This window comes from Entelurus aequoreus, linkage group LG27 (genome assembly GCF_033978785.1).
Source record: "Entelurus aequoreus isolate RoL-2023_Sb linkage group LG27, RoL_Eaeq_v1.1, whole genome shotgun sequence".
NCBI classification, from domain to species: Eukaryota; Metazoa; Chordata; class Actinopteri; order Syngnathiformes; family Syngnathidae; genus Entelurus; species Entelurus aequoreus.
Window position 1 is genome coordinate 7,270,805 of NC_084757.1, and position 20,000 is coordinate 7,290,804.

General features: G+C 45.4%; 1 protein-coding gene across 1 annotated transcript in view; it reads left to right on the top strand.

Annotated features, from left to right (window-relative positions):
- Positions 1–4,656: 4,656 nt before the first annotated feature.
- LOC133644085 (FRAS1-related extracellular matrix protein 1-like) overlaps positions 4,657–20,000 on the top strand; it is a 36,837-nt gene continuing 21,493 nt past the window's right edge. Inside the window, exons 1-6 of the mRNA XM_062038408.1 lie at positions 4,657–4,724; positions 4,767–5,078; positions 5,140–5,233; positions 5,319–5,571; positions 5,633–5,812; positions 8,584–8,772. Of these exons, the coding sequence (XP_061894392.1) occupies positions 4,657–4,724; positions 4,767–5,078; positions 5,140–5,233; positions 5,319–5,571; positions 5,633–5,812; positions 8,584–8,772 (1,096 nt within the window). The remainder of the gene's footprint in view (positions 4,725–4,766; positions 5,079–5,139; positions 5,234–5,318; positions 5,572–5,632; positions 5,813–8,583; positions 8,773–20,000) is intronic.

Below are 20,000 nucleotides of genomic sequence, written 5' to 3' on the forward strand. Positions count from 1 at the left end.
TTGGGGAATAGACCGCTGACCTAAAGGATGAATTATTGGGGAATAGACCGCTGACCTAAAGGATGAATTATTGGGGAATAGACCGCTGACCTAAAGGATGAATTATTGGGGAATAGAGCGCTGACCTAAAGGATGAATTATTGGGGAATAGACCGCTGACCTAAAGGATGAATTATTGGGGAATAGAGCGCTGACCTAAAGGATGAATTATTGGGGAATAGACCGCTGACCTAAAGGATGAATTATTGGGGAATAGACCGCTGACCTAAAGGATGAATTATTGGGGAATAGAGCGCTGACCTAAAGGATGAATTATTGGGGAATAGACCGCTGACCTAAAGGATGAATTATTGGGGAATAGACCGCTGACCTAAAGGATGAATTATTGGGGAATAGAGCGCTGACCTAAAGGATGATTATTGGGGAATAGAGCGCTGACCTAAAGGATGAATTATTGGGGAATAGACCGCTGACCTAAAGGATGAATTATTGGGGAATAGACCGCTGACCTAAAGGATGAATTATTGGGGAATAGACCGCTGACCTAAAGGATGCATTATTGGGGAATAGAGCGCTGACCTAAAGGATGAATTATTGGGGAATAGACCGCTGACCTAAAGGATGCATTATTGGGGAATAGAGCGCTGACCTAAAGGATGAATTATTGGGGAATAGAGCGCTGACCTAAAGGATGAATTATTGGGGAATAGAGCGCTGACCTAAAGGATGCATTATTGGGGAATAGAGCGCTGACCTAAAGGATGAATTATTGGGGAATAGACCGCTGACCTAAAGGATGAATTATTGGGGAATAGAGCGCTGACCTAAAGGATGAATTATTGGGGAATAGACCGCTGACCTAAAGGATGCATTATTGGGGAATAGAGCGCTGACCTAAAGGATGAATTATTGGGGAATAGACCGCTGACCTAAAGGATGCATTATTGGGGAATAGAGCGCTGACCTAAAGGATGAATTATTGGGGAATAGAGCGCTGACCTAAAGGATGAATTATTGGGGAATAGAGCGCTGACCTAAAGGATGAATTATTGGGGAATAGACCGCTGACCTAAAGGATGAATTATTGGGGAATAGAGCGCTGACCTAAAGGATGAATTATTGGGGAATAGACCGCTGACCTAAAGGATGAATTATTGGGGAATAGACCGCTGACCTAAAGGATGCATTATTGGGGAATAGAGCGCTGACCTAAAGGATGAATTATTGGGGAATAGAGCGCTGACCTAAAGGATGCATTATTGGGGAATAGAGCGCTGACCTAAAGTATGCATTATTGGGGAATAGACCGCTGACCTAAAGGATGCATTATTGGGGAATAGACCGCTGACCTAAAGGATGCATTATTGGGGAATAGAGCGCTGACCTAAAGGATGAATTATTGGGGAATAGACCGCTGACCTAAAGGATGAATTATTGGGGAATAGAGCGCTGACCTAAAGGATGAATTATTGGGGAATAGACCGCTGACCTAAAGGATGAATTATTGGGGAATAGAGCGCTGACCTAAAGGATGAATTATTGGGGAATAGACCGCTGACCTAAAGGATGAATTATTGGGGAATAGACCGCTGACCTAAAGGATGAATTATTGGGGAATAGAGCGCTGACCTAAAGGATGAATTATTGGGGAATAGACCGCTGACCTAAAGGATGAATTATTGGGGAATAGACCGCTGACCTAAAGGATGAATTATTGGGGAATAGAGCGCTGACCTAAAGGATGCATTATTGGGGAATAGAGCGCTGACCTAAAGGATGAATTATTGGGGAATAGACCGCTGACCTAAAGGATGAATTATTGGGGAATAGACCGCTGACCTAAAGGATGAATTATTGGGGAATAGACCGCTGACCTAAAGGATGAATTATTGGGGAATAGAGCGCTGACCTAAAGGATGAATTATTGGGGAATAGACCGCTGACCTAAAGGATGAATTATTGGGGAATAGAGCGCTGACCTAAAGGATGAATTATTGGGGAATAGACCGCTGACCTAAAGGATGAATTATTGGGGAATAGACCGCTGACCTAAAGGATGAATTATTGGGGAATAGAGCGCTGACCTAAAGGATGAATTATTGGGGAATAGACCGCTGACCTAAAGGATGAATTATTGGGGAATAGACCGCTGACCTAAAGGATGCATTATTGGGGAATAGACCGCTGACCTAAAGGATGAATTATTGGGGAATAGACCGCTGACCTAAAGGATGCATTATTGGGGAATAGAGCGCTGACCTAAAGGATGAATTATTGGGGAATAGACCGCTGACCTAAAGGATGCATTATTGGGGAATAGAGCGCTGACCTAAAGGATGAATTATTGGGGAATAGACCGCTGACCTAAAGGATGAATTATTGGGGAATAGACCGCTGACCTAAAGGATGAATTATTGGGGAATAGACCGCTGACCTAAAGGATGAATTATTGGGGAATAGACCGCTGACCTAAAGGATGAATTATTGGGGAATAGACCGCTGACCTAAAGGATGCATTATTGGGGAATAGAGCGCTGACCTAAAGGATGAATTATTGGGGAATAGACCGCTGACCTAAAGGATGAATTATTGGGGAATAGACCGCTGACCTAAAGGATGAATTATTGGGGAATAGACCGCTGACCTAAAGGATGAATTATTGGGGAATAGAGCGCTGACCTAAAGGATGAATTATTGGGGAATAGACCGCTGACCTAAAGGATGAATTATTGGGGAATAGACCGCTGACCTAAAGGATGAATTATTGGGGAATAGACCGCTGACCTAAAGGATGAATTATTGGGGAATAGACCGCTGACCTAAAGGATGAATTATTGGGGAATAGAGCGCTGACCTAAAGGATGAATTATTGGGGAATAGACCGCTGACCTAAAGGATGAATTATTGGGGAATAGACCGCTGACCTAAAGGATGAATTATTGGGGAATAGAGCGCTGACCTAAAGGATGCATTATTGGGGAATAGAGCGCTGACCTAAAGGATGAATTATTGGGGAATAGACCGCTGACCTAAAGGATGAATTATTGGGGAATAGACCGCTGACCTAAAGGATGAATTATTGGGGAATAGACCGCTGACCTAAAGGATGAATTATTGGGGAATAGAGCGCTGACCTAAAGGATGAATTATTGGGGAATAGACCGCTGACCTAAAGGATGAATTATTGGGGAATAGAGCGCTGACCTAAAGGATGAATTATTGGGGAATAGACCGCTGACCTAAAGGATGAATTATTGGGGAATAGACCGCTGACCTAAAGGATGAATTATTGGGGAATAGAGCGCTGACCTAAAGGATGAATTATTGGGGAATAGACCGCTGACCTAAAGGATGAATTATTGGGGAATAGACCGCTGACCTAAAGGATGCATTATTGGGGAATAGACCGCTGACCTAAAGGATGAATTATTGGGGAATAGACCGCTGACCTAAAGGATGCATTATTGGGGAATAGAGCGCTGACCTAAAGGATGAATTATTGGGGAATAGACCGCTGACCTAAAGGATGCATTATTGGGGAATAGAGCGCTGACCTAAAGGATGAATTATTGGGGAATAGACCGCTGACCTAAAGGATGCATTATTGGGGAATAGAGCGCTGACCTAAAGGATGAATTATTGGGGAATAGAGCGCTGACCTAAAGGATGCATTATTAGGGAATAGAGCGCTGACCTAAAGGATGCATTATTGGGGAATAGACCGCTGACCTAAAGTATGCATTATTGGGGAATAGACCGCTGACCTAAAGGATGCATTATTGGGGAATAGACCGCTGACCTAAAGGATGAATTATTGGGGAATAGACCGCTGACCTAAAGGATGAATTATTGGGGAATAGACCGCTGACCTAAAGGATGAATTATTGGGGAATAGAGCGCTGACCTAAAGGATGAATTATTGGGGAATAGACCGCTGACCTAAAGGATGAATTATTGGGGAATAGACCGCTGACCTAAAGGATGAATTATTGGGGAATAGAGCGCTGACCTAAAGGATGAATTATTGGGGAATAGACCGCTGACCTAAAGGATGAATTATTGGGGAATAGACCGCTGACCTAAAGGATGAATTATTGGGGAATAGACCGCTGACCTAAAGGATGAATTATTGGGGAATAGACCGCTGACCTAAAGGATGAATTATTGGGGAATAGAGCGCTGACCTAAAGGATGAATTATTGGGGAATAGACCGCTGACCTAAAGGATGAATTATTGGGGAATAGACCGCTGACCTAAAGGATGAATTATTGGGGGATAGACCGCTGACCTAAAGGATGAATTATTGGGGAATAGACCGCTGACCTAAAGGATGAATTATTGGGGAATAGACTGCTGACCTAAAGGATGCATTATTGGGGAATAGAGCGCTGACCTAAAGGATGAATTATTGGGGAATAGAGCGCTGACCTAAAGGATGAATTATTGGGGAATAGACTGCTGACCTAAAGGATGCATTATTGGGGAATAGAGCGCTGACCTAAAGGATGAATTATTGGGGAATAGAGCGCTGACCTAAAGGATGAATTATTGGGGAATAGACCGCTGACCTAAAGGATGAATTATTGGGGAATAGACCGCTGACCTAAAGGATGAATTATTGCTGACCTCGGCAGCAGAGGAGTCAAGCGGAGTTGATGTCGGCTTTGAGGGGGGCCACGTTGTCGACGGTGACCCCGGTAAGTTTGGCTAATGAAAGGGTTTTGTGCGAGTGACCCCTACTTCACATGTAAACGGCATACGCTAGTTCTTGCAGCGCATGTAAACCCCGTAAAGCTAACAATTGGAAAAGTGAACAGCAGGTAAGCAAAAAGGTTTGGAAATGCCCGTGTAACCGCAGTCACCGTCAGGCCTTCACCAACCTACTGCGGGTGGAGGAAGGGGGCGGGGCCTTCTTGACTGAGGAGCACCTCCTGATCCGGGACCGGGACAGCCTGGAGGAGGCGTTAAGGGTGGAGCTTGGAGGTGAAGCTGGCCACGGTCATCTGGAGCTGCGGGGTGGAAGACTGCGTCCGGGCGAGTGGTTCACGCTGAGCGACCTGCGACGACTCACTGTCAGGTGGGCGTCCCGCGCCAAGACTATGTCTTGTCTGGTTCTGATCAACTTTGCTTTGATGCAGGTACATTCACGATGACTCCGAGACCACCGAGGATGACATCGCTCTGCGGGTGACGGACGGTGTCAACTCGGCTGAAGTTGTAATGCTCATCCAGGTGAGGCCCAGTCGGCCACACCGGGAATGTTCCATTGCAGAAGAAGTAACCATGGTAACCCCGCAACACGTCTCTGCTCCCTCAGGTGCTGCCTGTGAACGACGAGCCACCCCAATTGGGTGGAGGTCTGCGAGGCGAGCTCAGCTGCCAAGAAGGCGGGCGCGTCCAAGTGACGGCGGACTACCTGTCAGCCACGGACCGGGACAGCGAGGACGCCAGGCTGACCTACATGCTGGCGCGGCGTCCTGCCCGGGGGGAGCTGCAGCGGGCGGGCCAGCCAGCAGACAAGTTCTCCCAGCAGGACCTGCTGCAGGGTCACGTGTACTATGTGCACACAGGTGATGCATCATGGGTAACGTCGCCAAGGGACCCCTTGCAACTTTCTCTCTTTGTGTGCAGGGGGAGAGATCGGACCACAGACTGTGTCCGACACCGTCACTCTCATCATCTCTGACGGAGGGATGGAGGGCTGTTGCCGTGGAGATGCCCCGCCCGTCCCGCTCCACGGCTCACTTCCTGTGTACGACCTCAACATCACTTTACTTCCTGTTAACAACAAAGTACCTGCCGTCATTCTAGGTGAGTTTGTTGCCACCTTGGATCAGTTCTTTCTTAAATAGTCTTGGATCAGTCCTTCCTTAAATAGTCTTGGATCAGTCCTTCCTTAAATAGTCTTGGATCAGTCCTTCCTTAAATAGTCTTGGATCAGTCCTTCCTTAAATAGTCTTGGATCAGTCCTTCCTTAAATAGTCTTGGATCAGTCCTTCCTTAAATAGTCTTGGATCAGTCCTTCCTTAAATAGTCTTGGATCAGTCCTTTCTTAAATAGTCTTGGATCAGTCCTTCATTAAATAGTCTTGGATAAGTCCTTTCTTAAATAGTCTTGGATCAGTCCTTCCTTAAATAGTCTTGGATCAGTCCTTCATTAAATAGTCTTGGATCAGTCCTTCCTTAAATAGTCTTGGATCAGTCCTTCCTTAAATAGTCTTGGATCAGTCCTTTCTTAAATAGTCTTGGATCAGTCCTTCCTTAAATAGTCTTGGATCAGTCCTTTCTTAAATAGTCTTGGATCAGTCCTTTCTTAAATAGTCTTGGATCAGTCCTTCATTAAATAGTCTTGGATAAGTCCTTTCTTAAATAGTCTTGGATCAGTCCTTTCTTAAATAGTCTTGGATCAGTCCTTCCTTAAATAGTCTTGGATCAGTCCTTCCTTAAATAGTCTTGGATCAGTCCTTCCTTAAATAGTCTTGGATCAGTCCTTTCTTAAATAGTCTTGGATCAGTCCTTTCTTAAATAGTCTTGGATCAGTCCTTCATTAAATAGTCTTGGATAAGTCCTTTCTTAAATAGTCTTGGATCAGTCCTTCCTTAAATAGTCTTGGATCAGTCCTTTCTTAAATAGTCTTGGATCAGTCCTTTCTTAAATAGTCTTGGATCAGTCCTTCCTTAAATAGTCTTGGATCAGTCCTTCCTTAAATAGTCTTGGATCAGTCCTTCCTTAAATAGTCTTGGATCAGTCCTTTCTTAAATAGTCTTGGATCAGTCCTTTCTTGGATAGTCTTGGATCAGTCCTTTCTTAAATAGTCTTGGATCAGTCCTTTCTTAAATAGTCTTGGATCAGTCCTTTCTTAAATAGTTTTGGATCAGTCCTTTCTTAAATAGTCTTGGATCAGTCCTTTCTTAGATAGTCTTGGATCAGTCCTTTCTTAAATAGTCTTGGATCAGTCCTTTCTTAAATAGTCTTGGATCAGTCCTTTCTTAAATAGTTTTGGATAAGTCCTTTCTTAAATAGTCTTGGATCAGTCCTTTCTTAGATAGTCTTGGATCAGTCCTTTCTTAAATAGTCTTGGATCAGTCCTTTCTTAAATAGTCTTGGGGGCACGGTGTGATACCAGGGGGGTCGTGTGTGTGACCTCTGGGAACATGCTTTTTTTTTCTGTACTAGAATAGGACAAAGTGTCTTAGCTTCACTGTGACTAGGGTGGAGACACACATTGTAATTAACAGGAGGGGGGAGACACACATTGTAATCAACAGGAGGGTGGAGACACTCATTGTAATTAACAGGAGGGTGGAGACACACATTGTAATTAACAGGAGGGTGGAGACACACATTGTAATTAACAGGAGGGTGGAGACACACATTGTAATTAACAGGAGGGTGGAGACACACATTGTAATTAACAGGAGGGTGGAGACACACATTGTAATTAACAGGAGGGTGGAGACACTCATTGTAATTAACAGGAGGGTGGAGACACACATTGTAATTAACAGGAGGGTGGAGACACTCATTGTAATTAACAGGAGGGTGGAGACACACATTGTAATTAACAGGAGGGTGGAGACACTCATTGTAATTAACAGGAGGGTGGAGACACACATTGTAATTAACAGGAGGGTGGAGACACACATTGTAATTAACAGGAGGGTGGAGACACACATTGTAATCAACAGGAGGGTGGAGACGCACATTGTAATTAACAGGAGGGTGGAGACACACATTGTAATCAACAGGAGGGTGGAGACACACATTGTAATTAACAGGAGGGTGGAGACACACATTGTAATTAACAGGAGGGTGGAGACACACATTGTAATTAACAGGAGGGTGGAGACACACATTGTAATCAACAGGAGGGTGGAGACACACATTGTAATTAACAGGAGGGTGGAGACACACATTGTAATCAACAGGAGGGTGGAGACACACATTGTAATCAACAGGAGGGTGGAGACACTCATTGTAATCAACAGGAGGGTGGAGACACACATTGTAATTAACAGGAGGGTGGAGACACACATTGTAATCAACAGGAGGGTGGAGACACACATTGTAATCAACAGGAGGGTGGAGACACACATTGTAATCAACAGGAGGGTGGAGACACACATTGTAATTAACAGGAGGGTGGAGACACACATTGTAATCAACAGGAGGGTGGAGACACACATTGTAATCAACAGGAGGGTGGAGACACACATTGTAATTAACAGGAGGGTGGAGACACACATTGTAATTAACAGGAGGGTGGAGACACACATTGTAATTAACAGGAGGGTGGAGACACACATTGTAATCAACAGGAGGGTGGAGACACACATTGTAATTAACAGGAGGGTGGAGACACACATTGTAATTAACAGGAGGGTGGAGACACACATTGTAATTAACAGGAGGGTGGAGACACACATTGTAATCAACAGGAGGGTGGAGACATGTCAATAACATACTCACATTATTGGTAGCTTAGCATCAATGGCTGCCATCTCCATGTAGTCAATGAGATTATTATGAAGATAAGAATATCAACTAATGACTAATAGAATATTTTGTCTGTTTCCCACACAGCGGACTCCATGTTGGTGGTGGACGAGGGCTCCTTGGCTTGTCTGAATAAGGGAGTCCTGGGGGCCACGGACCCGGACAGCCCCCCCGAACAGCTGACTTTTCACCTGGACACCAAGCCTCTTCACGGCTTCTTGGAGAACACGCTGCCCACTCCTGGCTCTGAGAAGAGCAACGCTGGAATCCCTGTGGGTGAGTCTCTCTGCGAGTGGGCACACTGTGGGTGAGTCTCTCTGCGAGTGGGCACACTGTGGGTGAGTCTCTCTGCGAATGGGCCCACTGTGGGTGAGTCTCTCTGCGAATGGGCCCACTGTGGGTGAGTCTCTCTGCGAGTGGGCACACTGTGGGTGAGTCTCTCTGCGAATGGGCCCACTGTGGGTGAGTCTCTCTACGAATGGGCCCACTGTGGGTGAGTCTCTCTGCGAGTGGGCCCACTGGGTGAGTCTCTCTGCGAATGGGACCACTGTGGGTGAGTCTCTCTGCGAGTGGGCCCACTGGGTGAGTCTCTCTGCAAGTGGGCCCACTGTGGGTGAGTCTCTTTGCGAGTGGGCACACTGTGGGTGAGTCTCTCTGCGAATGGGCCCACTGTGGGTGAGTCTCTCTGCGAATGGGCCCACTGTGGGTGAGTCTCTCTGCGAGTGGGCACACTGTGGGTGAGTCTCTCTGCGAATGGGCCCACTGTGGGTGAGTCTCTCTACGAATGGGCCCACTGTGGGTGAGTCTCTCTGCGAGTGGGCCCACTGGGTGAGTCTCTCTGCGAATGGGACCACTGTGGGTGAGTCTCTCTGCGAGTGGGCCCACTGGGTGAGTCTCTCTGCAAGTGGGCCCACTGTGGGTGAGTCTCTTTGCGAGTGGGCACACTGTGGGTGAGTCTCTCTGCGAATGGGCCCACTGTGGGTGAGTCTCTCTGCGAATGGGCCCACTGTGGGTGAGTCTCTCTGCGAGTGGGCACACTGTGGGTGAGTCTCTCTGCGAATGGGCCCACTGTGGGTGAGTCTCTCTACGAATGGGCCCACTGTGGGTGAGTCTCTCTGCGAGTGGGCCCACTGGGTGAGTCTCTCTGCGAATGGGACCACTGTGGGTGAGTCTCTCTGCGAGTGGGCCCACTGGGTGAGTCTCTCTGCAAGTGGGCCCACTGTGGGTGAGTCTCTTTGCGAGTGGGCACACTGTGGGTGAGTCTCTCTGCGAATGGGCCCACTGTGGGTGAGTCTCTCTGCGAATGGGCCCACTGTGGGTGAGTCTCTCTGCGAGTGGGCACACTGTGGGTGAGTCTCTCTGCGAATGGGCCCACTGTGGGTGAGTCTCTCTGCGAGTGGGCCCACTGGGTGAGTCTCTCTGCGAATGGGCCCACTGTGGGTGAGTCTCTCTGCGAGTGGGCCCACTGGGTGAGTCTCTCTGCGAGTGGGCCCACTGTGGGTGAGTCTCTCTGCAAATGGGCCCACTGTGGGTGAGTCTCTCTGTGAGTGGGCACACTGTGGGTGAATCTCTCTGCGAGTGGGCACACTGTGGGTGAGTCTCTCTGCGAATGGGCCCACTGTGGGTGAGTCTCTCTGCGAATGGGCCCACTATGGGTGAGTCTCTCTGCGAGTGGGCACACTGTGGGTGAGTCTCTCTGCGAATGGGCCCACTGTGGGTGAGTCTCTCTGCGAGTGGGCCCACTGGGTGAGTCTCTCTGCGAATGGGCCCACTGTGGGTGAGTCTCTCTGCGAGTGGGCCCACTGGGTGAGTCTCTCTGCGAGTGGGCCCACTGTGGGTGAGTCTCTCTGCAAATGGGCCCACTGTGGGTGAGTCTCTCTGTGAGTGGGCACACTGTGGGTGAGTCTCTCTGCGAGTGGGCACACTGTGGGTGAGTCTCTCTGCGAATGGGCCCACTGTGGGTGAGTCTCTCTGCGAATGGGCCCACTGTGGGTGAGTCTCTCTGCGAGTGGGCACACTGTGGGTGAGTCTCTCTGCGAATGGGCCCACTGTGGGTGAGTCTCTCTGCGAATGGGCCCACTGTGGGTGAGTCTCTCTGCGAGTGGGACCACTGGGTGAGTCTCTCTGCGAATGGGCCCACTGTGGGTGAGTCTCTCTGCGAGTGGGCCCACTGGGTGAGTCTCTCTGCGAGTGGGCCCACTGTGGGTGAGTCTCTCTGCAAATGGGCCCACTGTGGGTGAGTCTCTCTGTGAGTGGGCACACTGTGGGTGAGTCTCTCTGCGAGTGGGCACACTGTGGGTGAGTCTCTCTGCGAATGGGCCCACTGTGGGTGAGTCTCTCTGCGAATGGGCCCACTGTGGGTGAGTCTCTCTGCGAGTGGGCACACTGTGGGTGAGTCTCTCTGCGAATGGGCCCACTGTGGGTGAGTCTCTCTGCGAATGGGCCCACTGTGGGTGAGTCTCTCTGCGAGTGGGACCACTGGGTGAGTCTCTCTGCGAATGGGCCCACTGTGGGTGAGTCTCTCTGCGAGTGGGCCCACTGGGTGAGTCTCTCTGCGAGTGGGCCCACTGTGGGTGAGTCTCTCTGCAAATGGGCCCACTGTGGGTGAGTCTCTCTGTGAGTGGGCACACTGTGGGTGAGTCTCTCTGCGAGTGGGCACACTGTGGGTGAGTCTCTCTGCGAATGGGCCCACTGTGGGTGAGTCTCTCTGCGAATGGGCCCACTGTGGGTGAGTCTCTCTGCGAATGGGCCCACTGTGGGTGAGTCTCTCTGCGAGTGGGCCCACTGTGGGTGAGTCTCTCTGTGAATGGGCACACTGTGGGTGAGTCTCTCTGCGAATGGGCCCACTGTGGGTGAGTCTCTCTGCGAGTGGGCTCACTGGGTGAGTCCCTCTGCGAGTGGGCCCATTGTGGGTGAGTCTCTCTGCGAATGGGCCCACTGTGGGTGAGTCTCTCTGCGAGTGGGCCCACTGTGGGTGAGTCTCTCTGTGAATGGGCACACTGTGGGTGAGTCTCTCTGCGAATGGGCCCACTGTGGGTGAGTCTCTCTGCGAGTGGGCTCACTGGGTGAGTCCCTCTGCGAGTGGGCCCACTGTGGGTGAGTCTCTCTGCGAGTGGGCACACTGTGGGTGAGTCTCTCTGCGAGTGGGCACACTGTGGACATTGAGAAACTGGGGGGACATTAGTGGACAATGGGGCATTCAGGAGCCATTCCACCCAATCGGTGCCATTTGCTTGAACTTAAAGGAACCCTTTTATGTACACCAACTTTTCTTACCTAACAGTTCCTGTATTTGGGATCTGCATAAATCCAGAACATTTGAAATCAAAGCGTGGAGGCATTGCAGAGATATTTATAAAACAATCTTGCTTTCCTTCATACTTCCTCTAAACGAGACGTTTGGAATTTTCCCATTTAGACGTTTTCCCCAAGTGCGACGTCAGCTGATTATCCACATATGGTATGAATTTATCCCAAGTGCTTTGCGCGAGTCCGCCATTGTGGTCCACACTGTAGTCAATAAGCTCCTTCTTTTCCTCTATTCTCTTGTTGTGGGGCAGACTGACTCGTACATGCACATGCATCCTCCGCTGATGCCATTTCTAGTACAGAGTAGCCTAAACTTCAAATTTAGGCTTCGTTTACAATGCAGGCCAAAGTGGCCCAAATTGGATTTTTTGGATATGTGATTTTCTTCAGCGGACTGTTTGACCTGCAAGTAAATAGTCATCTTTATTAGACTCCAGTGTGAAGGCGCACAAGTAAATAGTCATCTTTATTAGACTCCAGTGTGAAGGCGCACAAGTAAATAGTCATCTTTATCAGACTCCAGTGTGAAGGCGCACAAGTAAATAGTCATCTTTATTAGACTCCAGTGTGAAGGCGCACAAGTAAATAGTCATCTTTATCAGACTCCAGTGTGAAGGCGCACAAGTAAATAGTCATCTTTATTAGACTCCAGTGTGAAGGCGCACAAGTAAATAGTCATCTTTGTTAGACTCCAGTGTGAAGGCGCACAAGTAAATAGTCATCTTTATTAGACTCCAGTGTGAAGGCGCACAAGTAAATAGTCATCTTTATTAGACTCCAGTGTGAAGGCGCACAAGTAAATAGTCATCTTTATTAGACTCCAGTGTGAAGGCGCACAAGTAAATAGTCATCTTTATTAGACTCCAGTGTGAAGGCGCACAAGTAAATAGTCATCTTTATTAGACTCCAGTGTGAAGGCGCACAAGTAAATAGTCATCTTTATTAGACTCCAGTGTGAAGGCGCACAAGTAAATAGTCATCTTTATCAGACTCCAGTGTGAAGGCGCACAAGTAAATAGTCATCTTTGTTAGACTCCAGTGTGAAGGCGCACAAGTAAATAGTCATCTTTATTAGACTCCAGTGTGAAGGCGCACAAGTAAATAGTCATCTTTATTAGACTCCAGTGTGAAGGCGCACAAGTAAATAGTCATCTTTATTAGACTCCAGTGTGAAGGCGCACAAGTAAATAGTCATCTTTATTAGACTCCAGTGTGAAGGCGCACAAGTAAATAGTCATCTTTATTAGACTCCAGTGTGAAGGCGCACAAGTAAATAGTCATCCTTATTAGACTCCAGTGTGAAGGCGCACAAGTAAATAGTCATCTTTATTAGACTCCAGTGTGAAGGCGCACAAGTAAATAGTCATCTTTATTAGACTCCAGTGTGAAGGCGCACAAGTAAATAGTCATCTTTATTAGACTCCAGTGTGAAGGCGCACAAGTAAATAGTCATCTTTATTAGACTCCAGTGTGAAGGCGCACAAGTAAATAGTCATCCTTATTAGACTCCAGTGTGAAGGCGCACAAGTAAATAGTCATCTTTATCAGACTCCAGTGTGAAGGCGCACAAGTAAATAGTCATCTTTATTAGACTCCAGTGTGAAGGCGCACAAGTAAATAGTCATCTTTATCAGACTCCAGTGTGAAGGCGCACAAGTAAATAGTCATCTTTATCAGACTCCAGTGTGAAGGCGCACAAGTAAATAGTCATCTTTATTAGACTCCAGTGTGAAGGCGCACAAGTAAATAGTCATCTTTATTAGACTCCAGTGTGAAGGCGCACAAGTAAATAGTCATCTTTATTAGACTCCAGTGTGAAGGCGCACAAGTAAATAGTCATCTTTATTAGACTCCAGTGTGAAGGCGCACAAGTAAATAGTCATCTTTATCAGACTCCAGTGTGAAGGCGCACAAGTAAATAGTCATCTTTATCAGACTCCAGTGTGAAGGCGCACAAGTAAATAGTCATCTTTATTAGACTCCAGTGTGAAGGCGCACAAGTAAATAGTCATCTTTATTAGGACTCCAGTGTGAAGGCGCACAAGTAAATAGTCATCTTTATTAGACTCCAGTGTGAAGGCGCACAAGTAAATAGTCATCCTTATTAGACTCCAGTGTGAAGGCGCACAAGTAAATAGTCATCTTTATTAGACTCCAGTGTGAAGGCGCACAAGTAAATAGTCATCTTTATTAGACTCCAGTGTGAAAGCGCACAAGTAAATAGTCATCTTTATTAGACTCCAGTGTGAAGGCGCACAAGTAAATAGTCATCTTTATTCAGACTCCAGTGTGAAGGCGCACAAGTAAATAGTCATCTTTATTAGACTCCAGTGTTGAAGGCGCACAAGTAAATAGTCATCTTTATTAGACTCCAGTGTGAAGGCGCACAAGTAAATAGTCATCTTTATCAGACTCCAGTGTGAAGGCGCACAAGTAAATAGTCATCTTTATTAGACTCCAGTGTGAAGGCGCACAAGTAAATAGTCATCTTTATTAGAACTCCAGTGTGAAGGCGCACAAGTAAATAGTCATCTTTATTAGACTCCAGTGTGAAGGCGCACAAGTAAATAGTCATCTTTATCAGACTCCAGTGTGAAGGCGCACAAGTAAATAGTCATCTTTATCAGACTCCAGTGTGAAGGCGCACAAGTAAATAGTCATCTTTATTAGACTCCAGTGTGAAGGCGCACAAGTAAATAGTCATCTTTATTAGACTCCAGTGTGAAGGCGCACAAGTAAATAGTCATCTTTATTAGACTCCAGTGTGAAGGCGCACAAGTAAATAGTCATCTTTATTAGACTCCAGTGTGAAGGCGCACAAGTAAATAGTCATCTTTATTAGACTCCAGTGTGAAGGCGCACAAGTAAATAGTCATCTTTATCAGACTCCAGTGTGAAGGCGCACAAGTAAATAGTCATCTTTATCAGACTCCAGTGTGAAGGCGCACAAGTAAATAGTCATCTTATTAGACTCCAGTGTGAAGGCGCACAAGTAAATAGTCATCTTTATTAGACTCCAGTGTGAAGGCGCACAAGTAAATAGTCATCTTTATTAGACTCCAGTGTGAAGGCGCACAAGTAAATAGTCATCTTTATTAGACTCCAGTGTGAAGGCGCACAAGTAAATAGTCATCTTTATTAGACTCCAGTGTGAAGGCGCACAAGTAAATAGTCATCTTTATTAGACTCCAGTGTGAAGGCGCACAAGTAAATAGTCATCTTTATCAGACTCCAGTGTGAAGGCGCACAAGTAAATAGTCATCTTTATCAGACTCCAGTGTGAAGGCGCACAAGTAAATAGTCATCTTTATTAGACTCCAGTGTGAAGGCGCACAAGTAAATAGTCATCTTTATTAGACTCCAGTGTGAAGGCGCACAAGTAAATAGTCATCTTTATTAGACTCCAGTGTGAAGGCGCACAAGTAAATAGTCATCCTTATTAGACTCCAGTGTGAAGGCGCACAAGTAAATAGTCATCTTTATTAGACTCCAGTGTGAAGGCGCACAAGTAAATAGTCATCTTTATTAGACTCCAGTGTGAAGGCGCACAAGTAAATAGTCATCTTTATTAGACTCCAGTGTGAAGGCGCACAAGTAAATAGTCATCTTTATCAGACTCCAGTGTGAAGGCGCACAAGTAAATAGTCATCTTTATCAGACTCCAGTGTGAAGGCGCACAAGTAAATAGTCATCTTATCAGACTCCAGTGTGAAGGCGTACAAGTAAATAGTCATATTTATTAGACTCCAGTGTGAAGGCGCACAAGTAAATAGTCATCTTTATTAGACTCCAGTGTGAAGGCGCACAAGTAAATAGTCATCTTTGTTAGACTCCAGTGTGAAGGCGCACAAGTAAATAGTCATCTTTATTAGACTCCAGTGTGAAGGCGCACAAGTAAATAGTCATCTTTATTAGACTCCAGTGTGAAGGCGCACAAGTAAATAGTCATCTTTATTAGACTCCAGTGTGAAGGCGCACAAGTAAATAGTCATCTTTATTAGACTCCAGTGTGAAGGCGCACAAGTAAATAGTCATCTTTATTAGACTCCAGTGTGAAGGCGCACAAGTAAATAGTCATCTTTATTAGACTCCAGTGTGAAGGCGCACAAGTAAATAGTCATCTTTATTAGACTCCAGTGTGAAGGCGCACAAGTAAATAGTCATCCTTATTAGACTCCAGTGTGAAGGCGCACAAGTAAATAGTCATCTTTATTAGACTCCAGTGTGAAGGCGCACAAGTAAATAGTCATCTTTATTAGACTCCAGTGTGAAGGCGCACAAGTAAATAGTCATCTTTATTAGACTCCAGTGTGAAGGCGCACAAGTAAATAGTCATCTTTATCAGACTCCAGTGTGAAGGCGCACAAGTAAATAGTCATCTTTATCAGACTCCAGTGTGAAGGCGCACAAGTAAATAGTCATCTTTATCAGACTCCAGTGTGAAGGCGTACAAGTAAATAGTCATCTTTATTAGACTCCAGTGTGAAGGCGCACAAGTAAATAGTCATCTTTATTAGACTCCAGTGTGAAGGCGCACAAGTAAATAGTCATCTTTATTAGACTCCAGTGTGAAGGCGCACAAGTAAATAGTCATCTTTATTAGACTCCAGTGTGAAGGCGCACAAGTAAATAGTCATCTTTATTAGACTCCAGTGTGAAGGCGCACAAGTAAATAGTCATCTTTATTAGACTCCAGTGTGAAGGCGCACAAGTAAATAGTCATCTTTATCAGACTCCAGTGTGAAGGCGCACAAGTAAATAGTCATCTTTATTAGACTCCAGTGTGAAGGCGCACAAGTAAATAGTCATCTTTATTAGACTCCAGTGTGAAGGCGCACAAGTAAATAGTCATCTTTATTAGACTCCAGTGTGAAGGCGCACAAGTAAATAGTCATCTTTATCAGACTCCAGTGTGAAGGCGCACAAGTAAATAGTCATCTTTATCAGACTCCAGTGTGAAGGCGCACAAGTAAATAGTCATCTTTATTAGACTCCAGTGTGAAGGCGCACAAGTAAATAGTCATCTTTATTAGACTCCAGTGTGAAGGCGCACAAGTAAATAGTCATCTTTGTTAGACTCCAGTGTGAAGGCGCACAAGTAAATAGTCATCTTTATTAGACTCCAGTGTGAAGGCGCACAAGTAAATAGTCATCTTTATTAGACTCCAGTGTGAAGGCGCACAAGTAAATAGTCATCTTTATTAGACTCCAGTGTGAAGGCGCACAAGTAAATAGTCATCTTTATTAGACTCCAGTGTGAAGGCGCACAAGTAAATAGTCATCTTTATTAGACTCCAGTGTGAAGGCGCACAAGTAAATAGTCATCTTTGTTAGACTCCAGTGTGAAGGCGCACAAGTAAATAGTCATCTTTATTAGACTCCAGTGTGAAGGCGCACAAGTAAATAGTCATCTTTATTAGACTCCAGTGTGAAGGCGCACAAGTAAATAGTCATCTTTATTAGACTCCAGTGTGAAGGCGCACAAGTAAATAGTCATCTTTATTAGACTCCAGTGTGAAGGCGCACAAGTAAATAGTCATCTTTATTAGACTCCAGTGTGAAGGCGCACAAGTAAATAGTCATCTTTATTAGACTCCAGTGTGAAGGCGCACAAGTAAATAGTCATCTTTATTAGACTCCAGTGTGAAGGCGCACAAGTAAATAGTCATCTTTATTAGACTCCAGTGTGAAGGCGCACAAGTAAATAGTCCATCTTTATCAGACTCCAGTGTGAAGGCGCACAAGTAAATAGTCATCTTTATTAGACTCCAGTGTGAAGGCGCACAAGTAAATAGTCATCTTTATCAGACTCCAGTGTGAAGGCGCACAAGTAAATAGTCATCTTTATTAGACTCCAGTGTGAAGGCGCACAAGTAAATAGTCATCTTTATTAGACTCCAGTGTGAAGGCGCACAAGTAAATAGTCATCTTTATTAGACTCCAGTGTGAAGGCGCACAAGTAAATAGTCATCTTTATTAGACTCCAGTGTGAAGGCGCACAAGTAAATAGTCATCTTTATTAGACTCCAGTGTGAAGGCGCACAAGTAAATAGTCATCTTTATTAGACTCCAGTGTGAAGGCGCACAAGTAAATAGTCATCTTTATCAGACTCCAGTGTGAAGGCGCACAAGTAAATAGTCATCTTTATCAGACTCCAGTGTGAAGGCGCACAAGTAAATAGTCATCTTTATTAGACTCCAGTGTGAAGGCGCACAAGTAAATAGTCATCTTTATTAGACTCCAGTGTGAAGGCGCACAAGTAAATAGTCATCTTTATTAGACTCCAGTGTGAAGGCGCACAAGTAAATAGTCATCTTTATTAGACTCCAGTGTGAAGGCGCACAAGTAAATAGTCATCTTTATTAGACTCCAGTGTGAAGGCGCACAAGTAAATAGTCATCTTTATTAGACTCCAGTGTGAAGGCGCACAAGTAAATAGTCATCTTTATTAGACTCCAGTGTGAAGGCGCACAAGTAAATAGTCATCTTTATTAGACTCCAGTGTGAAGGCGCACAAGTAAATAGTCATCTTTATCAGACTCCAGTGTGAAGGCGCACAAGTAAATAGTCATCTTTATCAGACTCCAGTGTGAAGGCGCACAAGTAAATAGTCATCTTTATTAGACTCCAGTGTGAAGGCGCACAAGTAAATAGTCATCTTTATTAGACTCCAGTGTGAAGGCGCACAAGTAAATAGTCATCTTTATTAGACTCCAGTGTGAAGGCGCACAAGTAAATAGTCATCTTTATTAGACTCCAGTGTGAAGGCGCACAAGTAAATAGTCATCTTTATCAGACTCCAGTGTGAAGGCGCACAAGTAAATAGTCATCTTTATCAGACTCCAGTGTGAAGGCGCACAAGTAAATAGTCATCTTTATTAGACTCCAGTGTGAAGGCGCACAAGTAAATAGTCATCTTTATTAGACTCCAGTGTGAAGGCGCACAAGTAAATAGTCATCTTTATTAGACTCCAGTGTGAAGGCGCACAAGTAAATAGTCATCTTTATTAGACTCCAGTGTGAAGGCGCACAAGTAAATAGTCATCTTTATCAGACTCCAGTGTGAAGGCGCACAAGTAAATAGTCATCTTTATTAGACTCCAGTGTGAAGGCGCACAAGTAAATAGTCATCTTTATTAGACTCCAGTGTGAAGGCGCACAAGTAAATAGTCATCTTTATTAGACTCCAGTGTGAAGGCGCACAAGTAAATAGTCATCTTTATCAGACTCCAGTGTGAAGGCGCACAAGTAAATAGTCATCTTTATCAGACTCCAGTGTGAAGGCGCACAAGTAAATAGTCATCTTTATTAGACTCCAGTGTGAAGGCGCACAAGTAAATAGTCATCTTTATTAGACTCCAGTGTGAAGGCGCACAAGTAAATAGTCATCTTTATTAGACTCCAGTGTGAAGGCGCACAAGTAAATAGTCATCTTTATTAGACTCCAGTGTGAAGGCGCACAAGTAAATAGTCATCTTTATCAGACTCCAGTGTGAAGGCGCACAAGTAAATAGTCATCTTTATCAGACTCCAGTGTGAAGGCGCACAAGTAAATAGTCATCTTTATCAGACTCCAGTGTGAAGGCGCACAAGTAAATAGTCATCTTTATTAGACTCCAGTGTGAAGGCGCACAAGTAAATAGTCATCTTTATTAGACTCCAGTGTGAAGGCGCACAAGTAAATAGTCATCTTTATCAGACTCCAGTGTGAAGGCGCACAAGTAAATAGTCATCTTTATTAGACTCCAGTGTGAAGGCGCACAAGTAAATAGTCATCTTTATCAGACTCCAGTGTGAAGGCGCACAAGTAAATAGTCATCTTTATTAGACTCCAGTGTGAAGGCGCACAAGTAAATAGTCATCTTTATTAGACTCCAGTGTGAAGGCGCACAAGTAAATAGTCATCTTTATTAGACTCCAGTGTGAAGGCGCACAAGTAAATAGTCATCTTTATTAGACTCCAGTGTGAAGGCGCACAAGTAAATAGTCATCTTTATTAGACTCCAGTGTGAAGGCGCACAAGTAAATAGTCATCTTTATCAGACTCCAGTGTGAAGGCGCACAAGTAAATAGTCATCTTTATTAGACTCCAGTGTGAAGGCGCACAAGTAAATAGTCATCTTTATTAGACTCCAGTGTGAAGGCGCACAAGTAAATAGTCATCTTTATCAGACTCCAGTGTGAAGGCGCACAA